General features: G+C 43.6%; 1 protein-coding gene and 1 non-coding gene across 5 annotated transcripts; both read right to left on the bottom strand.

Annotated features, from left to right (window-relative positions):
• Positions 1 to 316: 316 nt before the first annotated feature.
• Positions 317 to 25,509, bottom strand: ppm1bb (protein phosphatase, Mg2+/Mn2+ dependent, 1Bb). 4 transcript variants are annotated; one of them, XM_071907666.2, is made up of 6 exons: positions 19,697 to 20,051; positions 10,883 to 11,725; positions 8,767 to 8,884; positions 7,286 to 7,397; positions 6,439 to 6,496; positions 317 to 1,356 (listed from the first exon to the last, which is right to left on the bottom strand). In XM_071907666.2, exons 2-6 carry the CDS (start codon positions 11,711 to 11,713, stop codon positions 1,327 to 1,329), a joined length of 1,149 nt encoding a protein of 382 aa, XP_071763767.1. In that variant the 5' UTR covers positions 11,714 to 11,725; positions 19,697 to 20,051; the 3' UTR covers positions 317 to 1,326. The 4 variants fall into 4 exon arrangements, with proteins under 4 accessions (XP_071763767.1, XP_078146812.1, XP_071763765.1 ...); XM_078290686.1 differs by lacking the exons at positions 317 to 1,356; positions 19,697 to 20,051 and adding exons at positions 2,292 to 4,490; positions 25,382 to 25,509; XM_071907664.2 differs by lacking the exon at positions 317 to 1,356 and adding an exon at positions 2,292 to 4,490.
• On the bottom strand, positions 25,412 to 25,505 carry trnai-uau (transfer RNA isoleucine (anticodon UAU)). Its single transcript has 2 exons — positions 25,468 to 25,505; positions 25,412 to 25,447 (listed from the first exon to the last, which is right to left on the bottom strand). It is a non-coding gene; the product is annotated as a tRNA-Ile (tRNA).

Raw genomic sequence — 25,509 nt, 5'->3', positions numbered from 1 at the left:
AACCAGGAACAGGGTTAAAACAGGGAGTTCACTCACTCTATACGGCGAGCAGCTAAACCTCTTGGACAACATTAAAAAAAAAAACCTCCCTCTGTCGGGACAGTCCGCCGTCACGTGCAGCTCCAATCGCGGTGGTGGGAGGGAGGTGGGAATCCTGTTTGAGAGCAAAGTGATGAATGTGTCCTGTTGACTTGCACCCCCTCCCCCGTCCCTCCCCTCCCCCACCCTCCGACTGAAAAACTAAAACCTAAGTCCAACCAGTGATATTACACACAGCCCCCCCCCCCCACACACACACACACACACACACCCCCCACCCCACACTTCCACGAGTCCAACAGTATGACTTCCACTCCTACTTGCCGCCGCCTCGGCTCTTTAGTGAACTAGCCCCCCCTCCCCATCCCATCCCATCATCATCATAATCATAGCATCAACAGAAAAAAAACGTTTCCACTTCTCACACGGTGGGAGCCAATCAGAGTCCAGAGGTCCTTCGGGTTCATTCAGTCTCGACCAATAGCTGTCCATCCCAGTCCCTGTGGTGTGATGCGGGGTGGGGATGTTGATGGGGGGGGGGGGGGGGGGCAGGCGCTGATAAAACCATGTTGTTGTACATGTAGAACCAAAGTCCTCATGCGATGCCCTGCGAAGGTGGCACGTCACATACGTGCGCAGGTAGAGGTGGGGGTAAGAGGGGGAGGGGGAGGGTCTGTGTGTGTTTGAGAGTGTGTGTGAGTGTGTGTCTTTTAAGAGGGGGAGGAGCGACGGTGTCAGGCAATTATCGGAACCAGGAGCAGAAAAAAAAAATCCAGGAGAAGAAGAACCACATACAATCAGTCTTTGTCCGCCATCCTTCTTCTCTTGGCCCTCCTCAAAACACAAACACACTCACTCTCTCACACACACACAGACACACACAGACACACACACACTAGGTCCTCATGTCCTTGTGAAGTCAGGTGATCAATGTCAACATCCAAAAAAAACAAAAAAAAAAACACTGAAAAAAAACCTCAATGGTAAAAATCATCTCTACCATTACGACGCTTCAGTTCGTAAAATCGTAACATTTCTGAAAAGTGATTCCTCCGGGTTTAAAGCAGTGTATGTGTGTGTGTGTGTTTGTGTAGTCGTCGTCGTCTTTGTCCCACTGCCGCACACACACACACACACACATACACCCAACCACACATACGCACACTCACGCACTCCAACACACACTACATGTCCTCTTAGTGGAGGAGACATGGCGCAATGGAGAGACACTCCTCCTCTGGGTGGCTGCACCAATCACCAGGAGGAGACGGGGGGTCGTTGCCATGGCTACCAGGGGTCCTCCAGCTCACCGGCACTCTGGGTGAGCAAAAGGGAGAGGAAGACAGAGGGAGAGAGAAAAAGGGAGAGAGTTCTGTTAGGTTTGTTGTTGCTGCAATTACCAACGCACACAGTAACTGTAGTTAAGATACTGCTCCTGATGTTGTATGTGTATTTGAGTGATGGAAAACAATATGACCTCGTTGCTCTCCTCTTCCTCCACTTAAACAGAGTTGATAATGGTGACAAGAGAGAGACAGAGTGAGAAACTGTGTTAACCTGTATGTTAACATAGCCAGAACCCGGACCTCTGATGACTCACCTTGCGGAGAATCAGGTGAGGCCAACTGTCAGACTGAAAAACAGGGGAGGAAGGAGGAGGACGGGTGTCCCAATAGTCTATGGAGCTTTCCTCCGCTTATCCCCACCATTTCGTCTAAAGCGACTGCATGCATTTCATTTGGGGTTTCAAGCCCAGAACGTTTATTGTTCAATAGGAGGAGATAAAGAGAGGAAAGTCTCTTTATGCTACCGAGATGGAGTTAGAAGTCTAGACTGCTGCTAAAAATTGATGCGGGAGGGTGAGGAATGTGAGGATTTATTTTGCCGCTCAAGCCCAATCAGACGAACCGATCACACAAAAAGTCAAAATCTACACACACAAACACACAGGACAGAAAGACAGTAAGGACATGGAGGAGGTTTCAGACAATGGCCCTGTATCAAATGCCACCATATTGTCCATTAGGGTTCTACCAGGGATGTGAATTCTCATTTTTTTGGGATATAAAACTCCCATTCATTTCTAATGGGGGGGAGGGGTGACTTTTCCTGCTTTCTGGGTTCCCAATCACAACCCTGGTCTACATATAATGAATGGTGAATCATTTGAAACAGGACCAATGATAAGGACAGACAGTACACTACAGTCAGACTAAAATGAGAGATGGACACTAATACAATTACACGGATCATAGGATTTTACCTCAAATCAATTTTATTTGTTCATTTGTCAACTCACATTTCACTGTGTGAGACTGATTTGGTCCACACAAACGCATACAAACAACTCAAACATACATACACACACATACACACAGAGCATTTAGCATAACCTCCCTTCAAACAGTTAAGTGCCATAGATATTGAAGGGGTAGGTGCAGTGCATGCATTACCAAAGTAATTAGATACAGGGCATTAAACAGATTGACAACCTCCCTACCTTCTTTCACACAAAAAGTTACACGTTTTTGAAGTTCAATAGTCAATTCTAATCAAACGTTTACAATCAGACAAGAGTTTTAGATTGCCTTTTGTGGCGAGTGGAACAGACAATATCAAAACCTCTGAAGAATGTCTTGGGTTACATGAAGCCTTGAAACTCATCAAGCCACAATTAATACCACTGGTTGCCAGCATGAGCACTTACACCTTTATGAAAACCTGGCTTATTAATACTTTAGCCATGTTATGAACTGACAGATATACAGCTATGCTTGCACTTACACATGACACATTCAAACTGTTGTCCTGTTTAAACTTGCTCTAGTTGTTCATACTAAACCAGGCTTTAGAAGGGATGGACTGGGCATCCCGCTGCAATGGCATCCAATTTTACTACATTTTTTGACCCAAATACTTTTTCCAAAAGTAAATTTGATGGCCCCTTTGGTTTGAATTAGAATGTTTGAGGATGGGTGCCTGGTGCCGTGACATGTTTCGCCTCCTTGAAGAGTGTCAATGACACATTCGTATCCTCCTGAATGATAACAAACAGGGAGGAACATATTTCTCTCCAATTTGGGTTGCTGCGAGGCTCAGATCCACGATATACTGAAAATGTGGTGGTGTGGCAAGGGGAATGTGGAGAGGGAAATGATTTTAATGAAATGCCTCTTTAACTGTAATTATATAGAATAATCCCTCTAGCATCTTCCCCAGATATACCTGTGTGTAGGTCTGAAAGATTGCCCAGTTCTCAACAGTACCCAGATTGGATTGTACAACATAAGATTGCTGAATATGCTGATAAATGGGCAAACACTCAAGTATCACCCACTACCAAAAATACACATTTCTGTATTGATCTTGCCCGGTCACTCAAACTCATGCACGCACCCGCACCCCACATACACACACACACTCACGCACACACACAAGCGCGCACACACACACACACACACACACACACACACACACAGGGGAGTGTGTTCTGAGTCAGTAGGTGGAGTAGGCCTGGAGACGGTGCAGGGTGGTTCTGGGGTGTTAAACACAGCTACAGTTCAGAGGGTCTCCTCTCCTTCTTTCTGTCAGTCAGGGGTGGGTGGGGGGTATGGGGTGTGGTCAGGGGGGAAATTAACTCGAGCCAGAAGCCAATACTGGTAAATACAGGCCATGGAGTGCAAGGTATATTTTACTGTACCAGCCACTTTCGCAGGTAACCAATCAGTGTTTGTGGGCTCTTTTGTATTCTAAACATCTAAATGTCTGTTTATATTGTAATAGTGGCTAGTAAGCTTTGGAGTCCACCAGCCACGGTGGTCAGTGGACCAAGAAAATAATATTAATTCTGTCTGTTAGCAGGGAGCCAGAACACAGAACTTGAATGGACAGAATGGCCATTTTCATTTCTATTGCATTATTAAAATATTCATGAATGGCCATCTTAGCTGTGCCAAGGGAGACTACCGTGACAGACCAGGAAGTGCCCGTTCAAGTTCTGTGGTGGAGGATGTTAGCTGATCAGGAAGGAGGAGGGGTCAAAGCACATCTGACTGAAGCTCTGGGGTGAGGGGCAGGGGTGGGAGAGGGTGGGGGGGCTAGGCTCAGTCAGAGGAGGGGTCGGACTGGCCGATGTCGACGGGGGCGGGCGCGTCTTGGCTGGCCTCCGGCTCGGCGGTGGCAGGTGAGGGCGGGGGCGAGGGGGGGGAGGGAGGGGAGGCGGGCTGCTCCTGGTCGTTGTTGTCGTCGTCGCCGTCGCCGGAGGTCCTGCTGCTCTCCTCCGCTCCCTCGGCAGCGCTGTCCCCCCGCAGCTGGTAGGCGGCCAGGGACTCCTCCAGCACCGAGCGGTACTGCCCCCGGTGGTGCAGGCGGAACTGCCGCAGCGCCTCCAGCAGATGAGCCGCTGTGCTGCCACCTCCCTCCTCACTCTCCTCCTCTCCCCCCGCACAGGCCTGGGGCGACACGCCAGGGGTCAGACTCTGCAGGCACGCTCCAAACACACACACACACACACAAACAACGAACAAGCATCCTCTCACACTGCAGCGGCACAATACTCTGGCATCGCAGCGTTGTCACACAAATATCTACCGCACACCGTCTAGCGTGGCAACAGTCAGGAGACACACATTCTCGCACCGCTGTGGCAAACCCGCGTGCGCGCTACCTCTAACCCTGTGACCGACAGTCCTTTGTGAATTTCACTGTACGGTGGAGGAGGGAGGGGGGTAGTCAGCACCCACGCAGCCCAGAGAAAAGAGCCCTGCAAGTCCAGACTCCACTGGCATTAATATGAGGAAAACACACACTCACGTGTACACACACATGCCCCAGGCTGTATGAGACCTGACAGTGATCTGTTCTTTAGAATAACTATGCTGAACTGTGAAAAAAGCCTGTAGACCTCACAGCTATTTCTATTAGATTCTAGATGTGGGATTTCCTGCTGGACTACAGTTATACTTGTCATTTTGACATGATTTTTGAGCTCTGATTCTAAAGATGTTATTTTATGAGATTACACCTCTGTATAGCCACACTTGTTTTGTTCACAGACCTGTCACTTAATGTGTTCTGCCGTGATCGGTTGATAAAAGCCATACCGAAACAACAAGTGTAACCGTAGCGCTAAAATGTGCAATCACAACCAATTTCAGAAAATAACTGTGACGACACATTCTAGAGCAAGCAAGAAAAAATGACAAATCAGCATTATGAAAAGCAGGCCTGATGATCTGTTTGTGCTTTTATTTGGTCTAAATTGGGAGCTCTTAAGACTTGATTCATGTTCTGGTAGACGGGTAAATCAAAAGCAGGAGGGGGATAAAAGTTTAAATCTGCTGACAGAAAGCAGTTCACATGGGCTATACAACATGCGCTGCAAAACATATCCATCATATCAAGTCATTTAATCTAGTAAAGTAGAAGTAAAACAACTGAAAAAAAATCTGAAATTTACCAATGGGTTGTGATAATTCCCCTTACTTCCAATGCAAATCAACTTATTTAAAGAATTTTCCTGAATCAAGTGACATTATCCCGATAGTACTGGAGGGGTCAGCCTTATTCTGTCCACTTTGAAGATGTTGACACTTGTTTCTAGAAAATTCCTGAACACTGGAAATAAGTAGAATTTTAGTAGGTAGAATTTAAAATAAGATTGAGGAGTGAAAATGAGACGACCAGACTTGTTAAAGGCATTTCTTGCTGCGTAGCGATAGAGGACCCTACACAGCTTACCATAAAAGTAGTGCCCCTTGCCCTTTTGACACCTTTAACCTACATCGTAAGCTTCAGCTACCCATGGTTTACAGGTATAAAAAACATTACATGCAGCAATATAAAAATACATTCTATTGAGCACACTAGTTGAAATATCATGGTTAATTCATTCAATTAGAGGCCTTTCAACTGCAAATTAGACTGTGTGATGCTTTGTAATGCGTGTGCATGAAGCATGTGTAATATTCTGAATAAGAATCAACCTGGTAATTCAACGTATTAAAGTCATCAAAATGTTTCGTTGGTTGAAAGGACCTGCATTCATTCCTAAGGAGTGCTAGAGGTTTATGAAGGTTTTACTGTAACTTGTATTTGAATGACGGATACAAAACTCAAGTGGATTGTACAGGGTTTGATTCTTTTCAACATGGAATGCAGTCAATTGAGTTTCACTAAGCCTGCCAAGTCTGTTTTGTGAGTCTATCCTCGACCCTCACCCACACTTAAATCACATTCTCTCTCTCCCTCCCTCTCTCTCTCACACACACACACACATAAACCCACACACACAAAAGAGTGTGTTGCCTTATCTGGCCTGGCATGGGCTACTCTCGTTTATGAGGTCATGTTGGGGGGTTGAAAGGTTGAAGAGGTGAGAGGTCAGGGAGGTGAACTCACCCCTTCCTCTTCTCTGTGAGGGTTCAGCTTGTTGTACACCGCCTCGATCACACTCCGTCTGGAAACACACAAACAGCACACACCTCACTGCTTACAGAAGAGGGACTAGTCATTCTTCACAAGTGTATGTCATTGTAATGGAACTGAGCAAGCAATTGTGTGAATACTGGAATTGAGTGTCTGTATGTATACATTAAGCATTTTGATGAGTGTATCTCCATGTTATGCATGTAAGTTGGCCTGTGTTTGAAAGTGTTTGGGTGTGTAAGGCTTGTGCTGGAGTGTATGTAAGTGTGTGAGCACATGTTTAAGTGAATGTGACAGTGCATTTGTCTGCTCCTTGTCAGCTTGTTAACTGGCAAACTAATCAAATAACCAGCCCTTTATATACGAGGTGATGAGTGTTCAGGTGTTTCCATAGGTTGGAAAATTTAAGAGCAATGACATCTACAAATGAGAATTAAATTAACAAATTAAACTGGACCATTCAAAAGCTTTTTCACTGATACATGCCATTTTATCACAATTATGGAATCCGAGTCTGTCATATTGTCATATATTTCATGAAGCTTGTTTGAATATCAATTACACTTTGTGACTCGTGAAGTTGGCTATCAAGCACACGTTTACCACATGAATTTGTGACTTATTTGGTAATTAGGATGCAACATCCTGGTAGTAAACTATTAATTTTACCATTTTTTTCAAGAGCATCGAAATAATGTATATATTTGGTAAAGTCTGAATGCTTTTTGACCATTTTGAATGTTTTTGTTTATTAAACAACATGTGCAATGTGTGTCACATGTGATTATATGTTGTAGTGCATTCCAGGGTGTGTATTTACTTGCTGGCCAGGCCTCCACCGGGTGGGAGGTTGGGGATGTTCTCCGAGGCAATGCTCCTCAGGACAGACACCAGGTCAGGGACTCCCGCTTCCCCACAGCTCCCCAGTAGATCTACACACAGAGGACAAGAGAGGGGGCGGTTATAGCCTCATCATCTCTCAAAGTTTGGCTCATATCCTCTCATGCATTTTACATCATCCACTGGTTTGTTGTTATTAACTGGGGTAAGGCTATGCTTTATATCTACTGGCACACTGTAGGCACTGAACAGCCTGGGTGGGTCTGAAGAAGCAGAGAACTTGTGGAGATCAGTGGAAAACTCAATAACATCAGCGCTTGCCATTTACGCCACCGCTACATAGCAGACTGGTTTCAAATATTTGTGCTACCTAAGGAATGCTTATTTTGTCCAGGTTAGGTACACAGTAACTACGCGTGGTACGTGGGTGCAATGTACTCCAACAGACATCGCACAACATTCACAGCTCAGATTTACAGACTTATTCAACATTCAACAACATACAATTAAGTTTATGTATAATATTCTATGTATAATACATTTTAGCATATGTAGGGGGACTGCAGATGTAACCTATACATTAAATAGTCAGGGTAACATGACATGGCATATACATAGAGTATTTACTTCTACTGCACATGTAAACAGCTTAACCAAATTATTTTCATAATCAGAATTAGAGCAATGGTTGTGTGTGTGTGTGTGTGTATATATATTTATATATATGATTGCATGAAAACATAGAAAATGTATAGTTGTTAAGCAAAATCTAACCATGATAAACCTAGCTCCTGCTATAAAGTTATTCTATTGGTTGGATTTCACCATTTGCCATGGTAACATCAAATAGACTATGACACCACATGTGTGCAAAAGTAACTACTTCGCACACCTCTGAGTTAAAACAAACAATGGGTTGGCAGTGTGAGATTGACACTGTCCTCATTGGCAAATGTCAATTTGAAACCAACAGTAAAGTTATCAACTGCACAACAAAACAACCCCCACCCGTTGTCAAGTCGATATCAGGTTTTAGTCAGACTCTCCACACTGGACACAGCTTTTTTTGAGGTCAGACTGCGCCCTTGTCCGTCTGGCAGGTGATGTCTGTCTCACACAAACGGGTGAGGCAAAAAGGCATGTGTGTGCGGTGTGTTTACAAGCAACAGCTGAGTGAGCGCCCCAGCCTCACCAGATTAGTCTCTGGTGTGACAGACAACATAACGTGATGCACACCTCTTAGGATCGATTTATCAATTTCTATACATTGACCAAGTTTTTATTTTGTGGTGGCCTTGCAAATATTGTGGCGGTGCGCCACAGATGAGCCTATGTATGGGAATCACTGATTAACAATCATGATCATAATATCTAAGTAATTGGGATTGTCAATTTACATGAATATACTGTAACTGTGCGTACTTATTGACTCTATACTATTTGGACTGTGTGTGTACTCACCCTCAACACGAGTCTCCAGGTATTTATCCAATTCCTCTTCTTTTTTCACGGCCTCCTCTGAGACCTTGGGAGCTCCGGGTAAACACACCAACACCACACTCATATTATCTCTGCTCCCCTGCAGGAGGAGGACAGGGAGAAAGAGAACAAATATGAGTAAACAGAAATATATAGTACATAAGGCATATTTTGTAGTATATTTATGCATTCAACTGCTTCTTATTTCTTTTAATTAAACCAACAATTGCAAAAAAAAAAAAAAATTTGTACTTTTAAAAAAAAAAAAACACAAAAGAGCAACCATGATACTGTCACTGTTGGCAAGTGACACGTTAAATTGTGGAACAGTGCTGGAAGTGGTCGGCCATGTACCCTGGGCTCCAGCAAAACAATCAACCATCTTTGTTGGTCACTCGTCGCCAACCTGCTTCCATAGATATGCTCTTATTTCTCAATAAGAATATGAGTAGTATTTAAAATGACAGTAGTGGACAATATGGACAGTGTTTAGAAAAGAAGGAAGTAGTCCTACTTTCTTTTTCTTCATGAAATGGTAGGCCATTTTCATTCATTTTAAGGAGAAAAGGTAGGCTAAATTTTATGTTGAACAATGTTGTGGGATAATTACTATTATGCATACTATGCAAGTACACCATGGCTATAAGCACCATGGTGAACACCTCCAATATACCTCACCATCTACAAAGCCACGAAAAAGGAAAAGTTTCAATCACCACAGTTTTTCAAGAAAATAGCCAATGCAAAGACCAGCTCTCAAGAATTCATTCTTATCACTGCTACCAGCGGGTTGGAGGGCCATACCATTAGAAAATCTGGTATGTTTACTGCAAAAGACACAAGGCTAGTTTCAGCCATTGAAAAGGAATCTGACAGCTCTACTGTACAACACCCTGGAGTGTGAGGATTTGTTAACTGTAGGCTATTTTTGGAAACATTCTCATCTAAATTGTGAACAAAATGTAATGCAAGTTCAAATCATGTTACATAGATGTAAAATTAAAGACAAGCTCAGCTCCCAGAAGTAGATAACCACAATTAGACTTCCACTGCAAATCACAAGATATGGCTGAAGACTGTATAAGTTTACATGTTTATAATTCTACTATGTAGAGTTGAATGAAATGTGCAAACACAAAGTCTAAACAAAATGTCTCAAAATTCAGTCAAAATTAGTTTCCATTTAAACTTTCGTAAAAATATCAGGATTGTTTCTGATCATGAACCCTGTATTGTGTGTCGAACTGTACTGGCTGGGTTTATAGGGAGCGGAAATCTATGTCTTCCCCGCCCGGCTCTGGTTCACTCCTGTATATTCCAGTACATTGAAGATTAAGCAAACAATAATTTGTATGGTTCCCAGCCAGAAATACGTAATAGACCAAAGTGATATTTATTCCACGGCCTGATTTCAGTGGAATTCAATTGAAAGAACTTATGATTATGCGTAGGCTATACATTTACCTCACTATGCTACCCAGCATCCATTCAATAGGAATAACTTCCTAGTTCGGAATGTTCCAAATACACAGTGGGGAACTTTCCATGCAAAGCTAACATGTCTGTGACAATCGCTCATTTGAACTCCTTTGGTTGTGGAACCAAACAAGACATCACTTCTGGTCTCATCACTGATTACTACTGGTAAACCTACCAGCTAACTTTGCACCATGACGATTTTATAGCTAGCAGCAGTTATGGTCTTTGGCTAATGTACACAGTCACCCATCAGAAAAAAGGCGCCATAATTTTGGAATGCTCATTATGGTGAAGATAGGGAAATGTAGTTCGGTAGCTACACTTACAGGTACACAATCTTGTACCCAAGTCTTTTTTCTCAAAAGTTAGAAGAATTTGTACGCCTCGTAACTGATTAGGCCTATGTGTCCGTGCAAAAATCACGCTAGCCACCTAGCCGCTAGCAAACCAGTAATGCGGTCTCGGCTAACTTACACTTCAGCTCCCTATTGCCCCACCTCTCTGTAGTACACAAAATATACAGTAGGCTATATGCAGTTCATTTCTACATAAGCTAGTCAAACTAAATGTTGAAACAGAAACAAAGGTTGTGTATGTGTGTGCGAGTGTGCTATCTTACCTTGTGCAGGCAGGTGTCCACCACTGAGTTGCAGACCTTCTCCAAGTCATCACACACCTGTAGCCTTGAGCGGACAAACTCACACAGCTCCTCATTGGACATGACGTCCCAGATGCCGTCGCACGCCAGCACCACAAACTCATCTCCCTCAGCCGCCCGCTCCAACACACACACCTCGGGCTCGGGGCTAACCAGCTGCTCCGTGGGGCCCTTGCCATCCACACACTTGTAGTCGTAGTCCCCCAGGGCCCGAGACACAGCCAGGGAGCCATTGACCCTCTGGATCATGACCGAGCCACCGGCGTTCTGGATGCGCTCCTTCTCACGGGGGTTGCAGGGCTTGTGGTCCTGGGTGGAGAAGCCCACCCTGCCGTCCCGGCTCAGCACGGCCCGCGAGTCGCCGCAGTTAATGAAGTAGAGGTGGGAGGGGCTGAGCAGCACACCTACGGCCGTGGAGCCACTACGGTCCAGGCCCTGCCGCAGATCCGAGAAGCTGCGCATGTACTCGTCAATCTTCAGGAAGCCCGAGCGGATGCCGTCCTTTACACCCTCCACGGAGCCAGGCCCCGAGCCGAATTCGGCCCCTCCTGAGAGGATGTGCTCCAGCAGGTGGCCGGAGCAGTAGTTGGCCACCCGGGAGCCAGCATGGCCGTCGTAGACGGCAAAGAACGACCAGTCGGTGAGTCCGTGGGGGAGGCCCACCACAGCTGTGTGGGCGTCCTCCATCTCCACCCGCCAGCCCTGCATGGAGCTCAGGCCATAGCGCAGCCCGTTGCCCTCCCCATGGGCGCTGTGCTTCTCTGTCTTCGGCTTGTCTAGGAATGCACCCATTACTGCCTACAGCTGGGGATAAATAGAGAGAAGAGAAAACAGAAAGGAAGGCATGGAAAAGTTACACCATCACCTATGAGGACATGGAAAAGAACACATCCCTCTCCGTTAGTCTTACATTCACCTTAAGCTAGCCTTACCATACTGCACCATTGTACCATGAATATGTATAGTATTAGAGTATAGGTGATATGGATCTATAGAGTTCTCATATGCATGTTTGCCAGGTGGTTGATTAATATGACTCATAAATGTGCTGGTGCATCACAATAATGCTGTGGTTACGTGATTTGAAGTTTTCATGACCTCTGCAAAATTAGATGACATATGAGTTGCATCCTAGACACAATCCAGACTTTATTTGACTGGCAACATTTTGGCTATATTCACGTTCTTTTAGATGGAAAATAAGTACGCCTATTTTATAACTCTCTTGGCCCGGCATAACTCAAAACACAGGTCATTTTACAGCAATGTTTAAAAAAAAACAAAAAAATCACAAATACATGGCTGTTCCATATGGTCAGTCCTATATCAAAAGCTCAGACATTTCAGGGTATAAAGATATCTTCAGTCCCTCTGTAAAAAGGCCAGATTTGGGGCATCAGTGTTTCTCTATAGTGTGATTACGGAGTGCTTTTAATTATGGATGATGGGAGCCAGAGATCCTCACTGCAGGACAAAGATAGCAGAGGAAGAACCTCAGAGTTCAGGATTACACTGCATCTGTAAGCCTCTTTGAGCATACAGAGCCTGTTTCACTCTGAGCACAAGGTAACTAATAGTATTAGCTAACCTGTTGGCCAGAAATAGTGTAACATTACTGTACTAGCAGGGTCCGAAATTCACACCTGCTAAGCGCTTAGTATAATTTGTCTTTGGCGGATAAATCAATAAGGGACACCTGCCACACTGGCCGGTGATAAAATTTGATCTTTGCCTGTTCTCAATCTTTTTCCCTTCTGACCACCATACACTCTCTCTGACCATGAGGCAATCAAATCAAAACAAAACAATGGCTCTCTATTAAACAGGATCCTAACTGCTTGTTACACTGGCTCTACACAAAGTGGCAGCATGTAAACTTATGCAAACTTTTCCTCCCGTTTCTCCACTGCCTGGATGGTTGACTAACCTAACCTCAGTAGAAATTAAAACTTGAAAACGGCTAGGCAACATATTTCCATGAAAAAATGTGTACTAATTATTTTGGCCACTATTGTTCTTGGTAGCAACATTTTTAAGTTTACCAGCCCTTGGCAGGTGAACTAAAAAGTTAATTTCAGAAACTGCACCAGCACACACCAGCCACACCTCCCACTCTGCACACTGGCCACAACCTTTGAATGCTCAAATACCTTACAGCATAACTCTGGCCATTTTTGACCCTATTTTTCCCCTCAAACTAATCAATTCTGACCAAAATCTCATCCATTAATTCACTATAGAGCTACTCATGTCTTGGGTCCTGGCTGCGTGGCTCTCCACTTCCACCACCAACACTAACCAAACCCAAAAACCTAACTCTATCAAACTCAAAAGCACCCAAAGCCTGTCTTTTTCAACAAATTGATTGCTCAGTGTGCACACACACCCACATGCATGCACACACATGGCATGGCAGGCGTGTGCCCAAAAAAGGCTGGCAGATGCAAGTAGTAACCACGGCTGGTTTCAGTGGAACACGTACAAGTGTGTGTGTTGTGTGTGTGTGTATGCGTGCGTGTATGTGTGTGCGTGTCTACTCTGCGCATGTGTGGAGTGTCACAGCCTATGTGTGAGAGAAAGACACTCTATAAATACACTGGGCTGGTTTGGATTTCATGTCCAGGGTGGGGCAGCGGGTCACCCCATTCATACCTCTGTTGCTTTTCTGCTCCATGAATCTATCAACAGAATTCCCTCTATCAAGCTTTAAACACACACTACTACCACCAACCATTGCCACTCAAGAGTAGCCTATATGTGCATGCTATACGGTAAGAGAAAGTGTGCATGTGTGTAAGAGAGAGATCTGTTATGTTCGGCAGCAGTGATTCTCTAAAAATAAAACAAACACACTGCCATTGCCTAGCAACCACCCACCCTGCAGTGCAAACATCCAGGCTAGGCTTCATTCAGCGACATCCCCTCTCTGTCTCTCTCTCTTACACACACACAGTCTCTCTCTCACACACACACACACACACACACACACACACACACACACACACACACACACATTCAGTCGCCTGGTAGAGAGAGGAAAGGGGAGTTGCATCATCCACCCATTAAAACAGGCGCAGCAACCAGACCCTGTAAGGAGACATGCAGACTGCAAGCACACACAGACACTACGGGATTTCTCTGACTGGCCATGGTGTGGTATACTGCTGGCAAAACACCCAAAAAATAGAAAGCAGCTTTAGTGAGACACCAGGCTGAAACCAGAAACTCTCAACCACTTAACCCCCTCAAAACTTCTGTCAACCGTGTCGTAACCGCAGGCCGAAACCAACACCCCCTCCATGCTAGGGTGCACGTGGCTGCCAAAAACCACTGGCTCTGAAGAGAGAAGTGGAGGTCAGAGATTGCATAATGCTGCCAAGTGCCTGAGTGTAGCTCTGAGATCACTCACTTTCGTATATACAAATATGCTATCTCGCGAGCAAGGTTAACGTAAGGCTTAGTGCGCCTAACACAGCATTCGTCCGTGTTTACACATCAACATGTGGCAAGTCACTGGCACTCTCCCTTTTACTTCATGCCCACCTCTTGAGACCATGTAATAACTAGGAGTGCAAGAGCTTGAGTGTCAGGAAGAATATATTGTCTGAGGAAAAATCCCAGTTTCACAGTTTTATGATTATTGATCAGTAATTTATTTTTTAGAACACTAAGAATGGGAAAAATCAAATGAGCAGGTTTTATTGTAGTTTTCAGAACATTTGTTTTGGTCCAGAAAAGAAAACATGCACTCTATATTGAAAACACATTTAAATATAGTGGAGAAAGTATGTAGTTGCTTTTTAGAATTCACAATAGCTGCCTTTTGAAGCAGAAATAATACTGTGTAATAAGTTAGCCTTACACCTAGCCTGTACTTGGAAAACGTTTAATCAATACGGAAAACGTTTAATCAATACAGATGGGAATGAGCAAACAGGAAGTAAATGATCCCACTGAACAACCTCTCAAGACTCACACAGACAGCCCTGCAATGACTGGAAGACACATTAATGGGAAGAAACGTTGGAATACTTTAACTTTGTTAGGACCAGCTTACATGCTGTTTTGATGAGCGTTTTAAAATGCGAACTAATTGATGGATGCTGCAACACTCCAATTCCTACTCTGTTGACGTTGGCTTACATTATATTCTCCTGCTCACCACTACTTCTTTGGTTATAAGTGACAATTATATATCTAATCCTCTACCAGCTTAAAGTTTCATTAAGCAACTTACCACCAAACTAAATATCTTTCAACTTAGTTTCTTTCATTACTTGGACTTAAGCATTCAAGATCATTCGGTGAATATAAGGCTAGGTTGTTGTCTCCTCTCTGTTAGCTATTGTAGCCCCCACACAAATAACGTGATTCACGCTCGTGAGAAGTTTTGAGAGGTGCAATCTTGCGCGTACGCAAGGCTGCATTCAAAGAGCACAAAACCTCAGACATACTGTAGGTACCATAGCTTCTAAAATGCTCATAGTTAGAAAACTCTGGTGTTTTATAGCACGGTTAATAGTGACGTGACAACAGCAGGAAAGCGTGCAGTTTGGAGGTCAAGAGCCAACAATCCACAAACCCATCTGACCACAGCCCACCACCCACACACACACATCTTTGGCTTATGTTCCTTGCGCTGACAGCTCAGGGAACTTCTTCCAATAGAGCAGCCCCTACATAAGCACCTCACTGAGCCTCTCAAAGTCTAAGGTGAGATCACAAGGAGGGAGGAGCCATCGCCATGAATACTGTCTGTGTTGTCCGACTCTGGACGCACTCACTATAATAAGGGTCACACTCCCAGGATCCTCCACTCAATGGACACATACACGGCAGAACCTCTATGGCCCAGACCCCAGTTTCCTAAAAGCTTCTTAACGCCAAGATCATCTTCTTTCTCCATTGACTTACAACTGAAACAAAGATTATCTAGGCACTAAGATGCTGTAAAGAAACCCAGCCAAGTTTGTTAATCATGGCTGTCCAAGTGTAAATAAAATAACCTACAAATTATTGCCTGGGTCCAGACTTTTGAATCCGCCCACTCCACCGAGTTGACTGATTCTGGTCTGGCATCGTGACATGAAACAGCGGTTTCTCAGTTGAAAAATGATCGGTCCAATGAGCGCCGGGGGGGGACTAACGATTAGCCAATCAGCGCCACAGGCGGGACTAACGCCATTGTCAAGCGGCTACGTTGGTCTCTAGTGATTGGTTAGGGAAAATTGAATCCCCCTCCCCCACGGAAATCGGTTAGAGTGGAGGCAATGTCAGACTGAAGATGGAAATGGAGTGTAACGAGTTGACAATTCTGTCTGATATCAGGCAATACAAATTAGGGACCAAGTATAGGTAAACCATTACCATGCATGAGTTATTAATATATGCTGTGTAGCTGAGAAAAAAGAAAGGGAGATTTTGACTTCTTGAGAACATTATCAATAATTGTATTACCCTAATTCTCATCATAAAACTGACAATTGCATATGACCCATAACTCCAGATACTGGGCATATCTCCCATGTCCTGCAGAAACCTTGTCCGTATTTTCTTTCTTTTTTTTTTTTACTGAAACATTAACTGACATCATCTCTAATGTGTAGAAATGTAGAAAATATCATGAGCCTTGTATGAAGTTTAAGCACGAATCAGTGCCTGACACAGTGGTTATATTCCACAGACAATCCATCAATGAAATGAGCTCAAAGTGATATTTGGCACAATTAGGCTACTTAAAGCTAAGCATTTCCACTGGATATCAGGCCCAGTATCAGGCCCAATCCATTTTTCTTAAATGCCTTTTCCTTCCTGATTTTTTGGAAGATAGAAGGTCTCTTCAGGACACTGATGATATAACATGTAGTAAGTTATATCGACTCAAATCCAATCCAATGCATCCAATTTTATCCTCTCCTTGAAGAAACAATCATTCCTGTAATGAGTGGCCAATGTAGGCAGTGGCTGTGCCACACCATTGTTTAGCAGGAACAAAACATGGAGCTGCACTGTGCTTTTCATAAAAAAGCACCTTGTGATATCTACAGGTAAACTATTTGATCACAGTCAATTTTTCAAGTGAAGTGACATTCGGCATTCCAGTGGGTTGTCATCACACGGTGCGGTGCATAGCAGCAGCCTTTAACAACTTTGAAACTAAAATCTCTATACAGTGGTTGCTGACTCAGATAAGATTATCAGTCATTGAACTCCTCCCTTATCTAGCCAGCAGGGCAGAAGTCCAACGCCAGGTGATGTCATGCATTGGGTCACCTGTGCTTACTATCACCACCTGATACAGATAAGGTAGGCCTTAAAATGCAGAGGAGACTTTGGGGTGGCTGTCAAGCTGACCTTCCCCACTGCCTGAGACAAAATGTGTGAAAGAAATGTGAATTTATTCCAAGCCTTTTTTTGATGACACAACATCTCTGCTATACTAAAGCAATTAAGTATGTTTTAATCAACAATCATTGTCTTGAGATCATGTCTAATAAAATTCCCAAACTTTAAGTGTAATAAACTGAGATGAGCCTAATTGGCCTGCTTCACACATTTAGCCCTCTTCATGAATGAAAGTCAAGAGCCTCACCTTTCTGCCTGAAATCTTAGCAAACGTTTTTATTTGCCATGGCAACTGGAGAAACTATGGAGTCGGAGGAGTGCACTCGACATTGCTGTTGGACTGCTTGTTCACCAATACAGAAAGTCAGGATGGAACTTATTATTTTGGCAGCTTGGGGAAAGAATCTTGGTTGGGGGGTACCATGATCTACATCAAACTGGAAAAATATCTTAACATATTATTACATCCCAATATGTAATCCATCTCATCTATGTAATCTAATATGTAATCAGATCCCAATAAGTCCTGTCTACATGAAAAGTTTCAAACATTCCAATCATAATATTAGAATTAACCTGAAAATACAGATTAGTTGATAGGTTTGATTAGTGATCTGAGTTGTTGCGAGGAGCTGACTTAATGGACTGGTAGCAACCTGTGTAGAACAATATGTTACTATACACTGTATCTAATGAGATACAAATTAAATACTAAGCAAAGTATAGGAGGTTAGTAACAGCAGTGTGCATCTAGCTGTTGGATGCTCTCAAAGACAGGAAAACTAAAGACTTTTTGTCCACTAACAACAATGGCTTGTGCAAACCAAATATCATGAGCCACTTTCACTCTTTTTACTACACCAACATGTTTTAATAGGACCTCTAAATGATGGTTGGTTACATGTGCTTGTATTGTCTTGTACTACTGTGTTCCACAACTAAGTTAGTTACCAACTAAACCCATTTTTAGGGTCAGGAAAAACCCTGCAGGTTTACACAGTTCCCCTGAGCTTGTGGCCCTGCTTCTCCCTTATACAGCCTAGGATAACCCATGCAATATGTTGAAAATATTAAAAAGACAAAAAAACATCTATGGCTGCTCACATTGTTGTAGCTCCAGCCAACAATAAGTTACAACTGTAGAACTGGCACTGTACTTAAGACTGGTAGCCAGCCAGAAAATAAATTAAGTTGAAATTAATAAAATTTTGACTTAATTACTTGTTTATACCTGCATTAAATTGTGACATTGGTTTATGAATTTTACTTCTCAGCTATAATAATTCATGTCAAATATTAGGCCTAGTTCTTTTTACAAAAATCAGCTCTACAATAAATGATGTGGTGTACTACAAAATATTTTGTAATGTATATATTGTTAACCGTCTATGAGCAGGGGTATCTGATAACATCAAAGCAAAACCCTTGTTCTGTAGAAAAGGCGTAAGTTTGAATTTTAGGGAAGCTCCATCCTCCTTCAATTAAATGACATGTGAGAGGCATATTATGAACAGTACAGAATCAGTTAAGGGTTGGGAGGAGCATTACTGTGCTGCTGATATGAAACATTACTGCTTATAAAAACCTTGCCAGTTTATGGCTAACATTACGCGTTATATGCCTAGATTATATCTCATGCGTATTTACTGACTTTACGGGCTTCAACAAAGACACAAGACGTAAAAGGTCGCTCTGTGTCTGTCAACTATAGACAACGTTAGCTGCACACCTAGCCGGCTAGCTAGCCAGTTAGCAATACATGCATTCTTGTTTCTTAAACACATAAGTCTACTGACGATTAAATAACACTACTGCCGTGTAACACCACATAGTTACATTGAAATCAACGGGACTTGCATTTACTGATCTACAACGTTAGAAATACCATGACATTGGCTAGCTAACGTTGGCTACCTACGCATTGACACATGACAAAGTCAGCTAACCTGTCGTTAGCTAGTTATTGCAAAGGTAGACCATACAAACCAAGCTAGGTTAGCTCGCTGGGGACCAGACTAACCACTGGAGGCCAAGGTGTTCAATAATTAACTTACATTCAGAATTGGCTTGCTAACGTCAACGGTAGCCAAGCTAATCAGAAACTTAAAATGATACAACTGGCTAACAGTTTGGCAATTGTCTGTTGAACGCTATTGCATAGCGCACCATATGTTGCATTTATGCTTTCTAATTGATTTTGGAAATGCGTTTTGTGTTTACCAATCCACTGACCACATGCTGAACTCCATTTCACATTACACTGGTCCCTCTGCGGGAAGGCCTAACGCTAGTTGTTTGCCAGTGTACCGATGTTAGCTAGCTAGCTTGCTAACGTTAACAGTTAGCTGTCGTTGGAGCCGACGCAACGATTTCCCAGCTTGTCAAAACTCTAGCTAATGACGTTAACATACATACTAGCTAGCTACTTACGTTTTCCTGCCGTTATGCGAATGTAGATCCAATCTCAGTTCTCTGCTGGGTTTTGTTTTTGTGTGAAGATATAACCTAGCTATCTACGGAGCTAACGTTAGCTAGCTAGCTATCTTGTTATGTTTCCTTATTTGACAAAAATAATCGCGATTGGCCTCAGATGAGCGGCGATAATTCCTTTCTCGGCGGTTCCCTGCTTGGATAGCGTTGATTTTTACGCATGTTTGACGCCAACTCTGTCTCTCACAACAAGTGTAAAGAATTCCGATCGCTCCAAAACAAATATGGACACTCAGAATTGGTTATATTAGACAACACGGACAAATCTGGCACTTTCGTCCATTGAAAGACCAGAGCTATCCTTCGACTTTGGGTGCTGAACAAGAGGAGGTGCTATTTTTGGCATATGCTCGGTGATTGGTCATGACGCCTAGGCAACATTTTGGCTGATTGGCTGATTCCTCTGTCAATCAGCTCTGCCCCTGTCCAAAACTACATTTTCATTGGTCTGTTCCCGTAGCCCTATGACGTACTCGATTTGTAACCCAACTAGAGCAGTGATTCTCAAAGTGGGGTCCAGGGACCCACAGGGGTCCTTGAAGGGATTCCAGCGGGCCCCCAACAAAAGGAGGAATAGTTTAGTATCACTAGAATGCACTAGACATTATCCCAATTTGAGAATGTACGAGAACGATTTATTCTAATCATAGGTTTCACTCTCCACACTATTACCTCCCCACATTCAGTGCAGATACTTACACAATTCAATACTAAAGAGAGACTAAGAGAGATTGAATGATCAACTTTAACATCAAGGCCCAGGCCAGTGAGGAGGCCAGAGGCAGCAATAGGTCAGGTGACCACATGAAGGGGCAGATTCTCAAGGAAAAGCTCAGACAAGCTTAAAACTATATACATATATATATATATATATATATATATATATATATATATATATATATATATATATATATATATATCTTCAGGGGTTAAATTGGGCTGCTTGGGTTGGGGGAGCCCTACTTTTGATTTTTCATTGATGTCTAGGGGATCATCTCAGCCTGGTTTGGGTGTAGGAGCTCACACCCAAACCAGAGTATCTGGTTTCAATTCAATTCTTGGTCTCTTATGTTCCTTATTCAATCATTCCCTGCCTAAAGGGCCCACATTGTGGAAATGCTCTAAGATTACACCTGTTCCTAAAATATCCACCCCAAAAAACTGCATAATATCAAGTCCATGGCTCTAACCTTCTTATGTCCATCATTGTCAACTATGGAGCGCCTGATACTGTTCTTTGATTCATCTGCTTTCAACATAAGCCTCTCTGACAGACTGCCACACCTGAACGCTGACCCCTTGCAACAACTTGCAAGACATGGACTTCCTTCTCCATATGACAGAATGAATTACACTATATTATCCTCACTGATCACACCTACAGGATTGCCACAGGGGACCGTGAATTCTCCCACACTCTTCTCCATCTATACTGACCACCTGAGGGTTTCAGACATGAACTGTTTGGCTGTACAATTTTACAGCACACAAGGAAACCCATTTTGAGAGGAAAGCCACCAGGGAGTTCAGTTGGTGAGAGGGGAACTGCATCATTTTCAACATGAAAGAAAGAAGGAACTGCTAATTGATTTCAGCAGAGAATCTGGTCAGATGGCACAGTTTTCCCTTAGTGGAAAGCCAGTAGAGCGGGTGGAAACTTGTAAATATCAACAGCTTGATCCAACCAAAACACAACACATCAACAATAAATGACACAAAAAAAACTCTACCTGCTAAGGAGAGTGAGGCAACTTCATGTTGGAATCGGAGGCCTTCATACATGCAACACTTGCCACATAGGGAGTCTGGTGAGCCAGGGCAACAAGCAGTGTGGACTTCAGAACAGACGACTGTGGGAGCTGCTCGACATGAGAGACACAAAGAAGGTCAGGAAGATCACTGAGGATAGCTGCCATAATGTTTCCATTATGGCAGCAGAAAAGGCTGTGACCCTTTTCCTAAAGAGCAATGGGAGAATAAACTTTATCCCCAATGCAATTAGACTCCGTAAAAAGGATTTATAGCTAAGTAAACTGGCTTTTCTATACAGTAGCTAAATTTGCAGTGACCATGCATAGTGGTTTGTCAAAAAAAAAAAAAGGTGAATGTGCATAGAGTGTTATCAGTCTATTGTGCATGAATATATGGACTATTGTGGATTGTGTGCTCTATATACCTTGCTTTTTTTCTCCCTGTGCCAATTTCACAAAGTGGGTTTTAATACCAAAGAACCAATAAAGTATCATGTTATGGTATATTCTATTAAGCTTTATATATTATAATAGGGTTTTCACTATGCATTTTTTTTTTGTTTTTTTTCATGGAAAGAAATAAAGGATGTCAGGCCCCAAAATAGGTCAAGGATCTAGATCTGGTGGCTCCCCACATGACAAGAGTGGAAGTGTGTTTTACATGCGTCCTGCCTGGTCTCACAGTGAGGGATTTGTCTCTCATTTGGGACCCTGCTAGAAAAAACTGTGTTCCTTATGTTCATTAATCCATGAGGCTGATACTACTTCCTCTACTGTAGTATACAGGCTTAAGGTCTGCAACATATTTTTTGTTTTATAAGACTTTTTACAAGATTTTATAAGATAGAAGATTTAGAAGATTTTTTATAAGACTGCACCAAGTACTTGCACTACCAGAGGATGAGGAGAGGTGATAATTCATTCATTTGATTTTTTTTAAAAAAGCATACAAAGTAATAAAAAGTAGGCTAGAATGAAGAAAAACAGGGTGGGGAGATGAGAGAGCAAACGAGTGTAAGTGTGTGTATACAGATGTTTAGTGGCCTGAAGGCAATGTGAGATATCAGCGGACCAGAATTATGATGTGTGTGTGAGTATGTGGGTGTGTGTGTGTGTGTGTGTGTGTGTGTGTGTGTGTGACGGCAGGATGGGGACGACAGGGTTTATCCGTTGTCATTTTGTGTTTCTCCCTCAGGATTAGACTTGAGTCTTATTAATGAAAAACTCATCAGATATCAGAACAGCTCCCTAAGGACCCAACAAGGGTTATGAGACACAGGTCAGATTAAGGCCCTGTTAAAATGCAGTGCGCGAGTGTGAGTGTGTGTGTGTGTGGGTGGGTGCAGAGAGAGTGTGTGTGTGTGTGTGTGAGTGAGAGAGAGATAGAGAGAGAGAGCGAGAGAGAGAGAGAGAGAGAGGGAGCAGAGTGGGTATTTAATTTTCCAAGATGAGGGATTAGCACTGGCAGAATTTGATCATTCTGCTCTGATCTCAGGATGTTCAATCACAGCTTATCCCAAATATTAAACTCTCTCTCTTTTGTCCCCACGCCCCTCAATCCCTGACACACACACACACACACACACACACACACACACACACACGCCGGCACTCGCTCCACTCCAACTGCTGAGGTTCTCATTGAGTAAAGTGGCCCGCTGACCCTACTGTCAGGGTGATGTGTGTGTGTGTGTGTGTGTGTGTGTGTGTGTGTGTGGGTGATTGCTCAGCCACCTGGTCACCTCAGGGGAGGGAGGAGGAGGGAAGGGCGGGGGGGTGGGTGGGTCTCAGCTGGGTGTGTGTGTGTGTGTGTGAGTGTGTGTGTGTGTGTGTGTGTGTGGGGGGGGGCTTGGCTTTAGCGTCTTATGGAAGCGGCTCAGGAGAGTAAATTAAAAAACTGTTACGTCTAATCTGGAGCACCAAGAACAAGTGGCACACACTTCAAAATCTGAACCCTGATCCCTCGTGTTTACATGGATAAACTGAGCTGACACACACACACACAATCTCACACCAACACACGCACACACACGCACACCGAAACATTCTCTCTCACACACACACACAAATACACGCACACACGCACACACGCATGCACACACATTCCCTGCTGCTAAATACCCAGTGATTGTGTCCTGGGACGGATGGAGGGAGGGGAGGGGAGGTGGGATGGAGGGGAAGGGGGAGGGTGGGGGGGTGAAGAGAGGTACAGGGCACTGATCTGCACTCTCATTTTCAGCCTGGAGATCAGCACCGGGACATCTGGGTCACATCATTACTGCAATCTTCCGCTTGTTCATTCCCAGCTTACAGAGCTTAGAGGGACAGACCTGCACACACACACACACACACACCCACACACACACACATGTACACACATACTCAAGCACAGACTCAAGGCTATAAATGGCACGTAACAAATGTGAACTGTGAAACACCAAAATGTCTCAAAGGTCAAAACGAGGTTAGTCTTCCAATAAAACAGATTGTAAGCCACGGTGATGAAACTGAGCAGAATGCAGTGGCTGCTTCACACAAACAGCTTGTGCAGATCTCTGGAGCTGTGTGGATGCCAAACTGAAGCTTTCCTGAATGGCAAGGAAGAAGGGACTGTGCTATTTTGGATTTTGCCAAAAACTGGTAGACACAATAACTGTAATGAAATATGTTGGTGAAATATGTTGGTGAAGATAAAGGATTAAATAAAACAGCCAATGTGGTGTCCATCAACAGCCATGTGACCTGTCAAAATGTCCTTGAGTAAAACACTGTACAGGCTTCAACAGTAAGGACTGCCCGGTGTCCCGGGACCAGTAAGACACTGACTTGGGCCAGTTGATTGGTCAGTCACTGGCCCACCTGGTTAAAAAAGATTCTGGTCTTACTGTTTTTGAGCTGGTGATAAGTTATCTTTGCCTCTCTGCTCTTCCACTGGCTCCCTCTCCTCTCTGACAGTTTATACGTACATTTTATAGGAATGAATTACTTTTAATTTATGAAAAAAGTGGCTCTTTTTTTCATCATTGCCTGCCGTGCCAGTGAAAATATATCAGTGTCACCAGGCAAGTGGAAAATATTCTTAACATTGAACCCTGCTGTACCTCTGCAATTTGCAAAACATGTCAGCTAAAGGCTTAAATTCTACTTGGAAATTGTAATTAGGAGCGCTCAAGTCTTTCTTGGGCTATAATGCAGCTGCACCGCCCTCTAGTGGTGAAGAGCTGTTTTCACATCAGGCTAGTAGTTCCACTTGTCGACCCGCAGGGGGTGCTGTCGAACAACATACCTGACAGGAGGGAGGCACAGACTGAGGTACTGTACCAGTCTCAACAGGGCAAAAAACAGATTGTCTTGCATATTGTGTTTGTTTTTCATATTGCACAGTATATCTAAGTAATAAACTATAATATACCATAGTTTATGGTGATTTTAGAACAGTTAAGATGATTTGATAGGCCACACATGTTCAATAAATCGTTTTTTAGTAGTTTTTTAATTGATAACTGGTAAATAATGATCACAATTAAACTTTAACCTTCCGCCACCCAATATAGTTCTTGAACAGTGCCTAAAAAGTGGTTGTGACGCGAGTGGTGTCCTCCGGTCAGCGCATTACTATGTAAATTATAGGTTACACGGTTACAGGTGTGCGTTTATGGGGTATTTCACGACGGCTTCGAACGTGGCTCGAACTAACCAGCGGAAGTAAGGACCAACCGCGTACAAGACACTTCTCCGGTTCATGTCAGTACCGTAAACATCAGCTAACACAGTCCACCACAGCTTCTGGGAAGAGGGTGACAGGGTTACTGCTGAGCTGTACTGCCCTTGAATCGCAGTACAGGAAGTCGTCACCAGCCAATGAAGCGCTTACCTTATCAAGGTGATAGTCGTCTAAAAACTCTGCTCCAGGTGAGGCTCGAACTCACAACCTCGGCATTGCTTTGCTGGCTACTGTCATATAAGTACCGCGCGCTAACCGATTGCGCCACTGGAGCTTCG

The sequence above is a fragment of the Centroberyx gerrardi genome, chromosome 20, assembly GCF_048128805.1.
Source record: "Centroberyx gerrardi isolate f3 chromosome 20, fCenGer3.hap1.cur.20231027, whole genome shotgun sequence".
NCBI lineage: Eukaryota > Metazoa > Chordata > Actinopteri > Beryciformes > Berycidae > Centroberyx > Centroberyx gerrardi.
Note: the sequence above shows the minus strand (reverse complement) of the source record. Positions and strands in the feature narration are given on the sequence as shown.

Coding starts and splice junctions, on each gene's coding strand:
- ppm1bb (XM_078290686.1), bottom strand. CDS start 11,713: ATGGGTGCATTCCTAGACAAGCCGAAGACAGAGAAGCACAGCGCCCAT. Junction 7,398..8,766: donor CCTGGAGACTCGTGTTGAGG/GTGAGTACACAC, acceptor CTCTGTGTGTAG/ATCTACTGGGGAGCTGTGGG. Junction 6,497..7,285: donor GGTGGAGGCCTGGCCAGCAA/GTAAATACACAC, acceptor GTGTGTTTCCAG/ACGGAGTGTGATCGAGGCGG.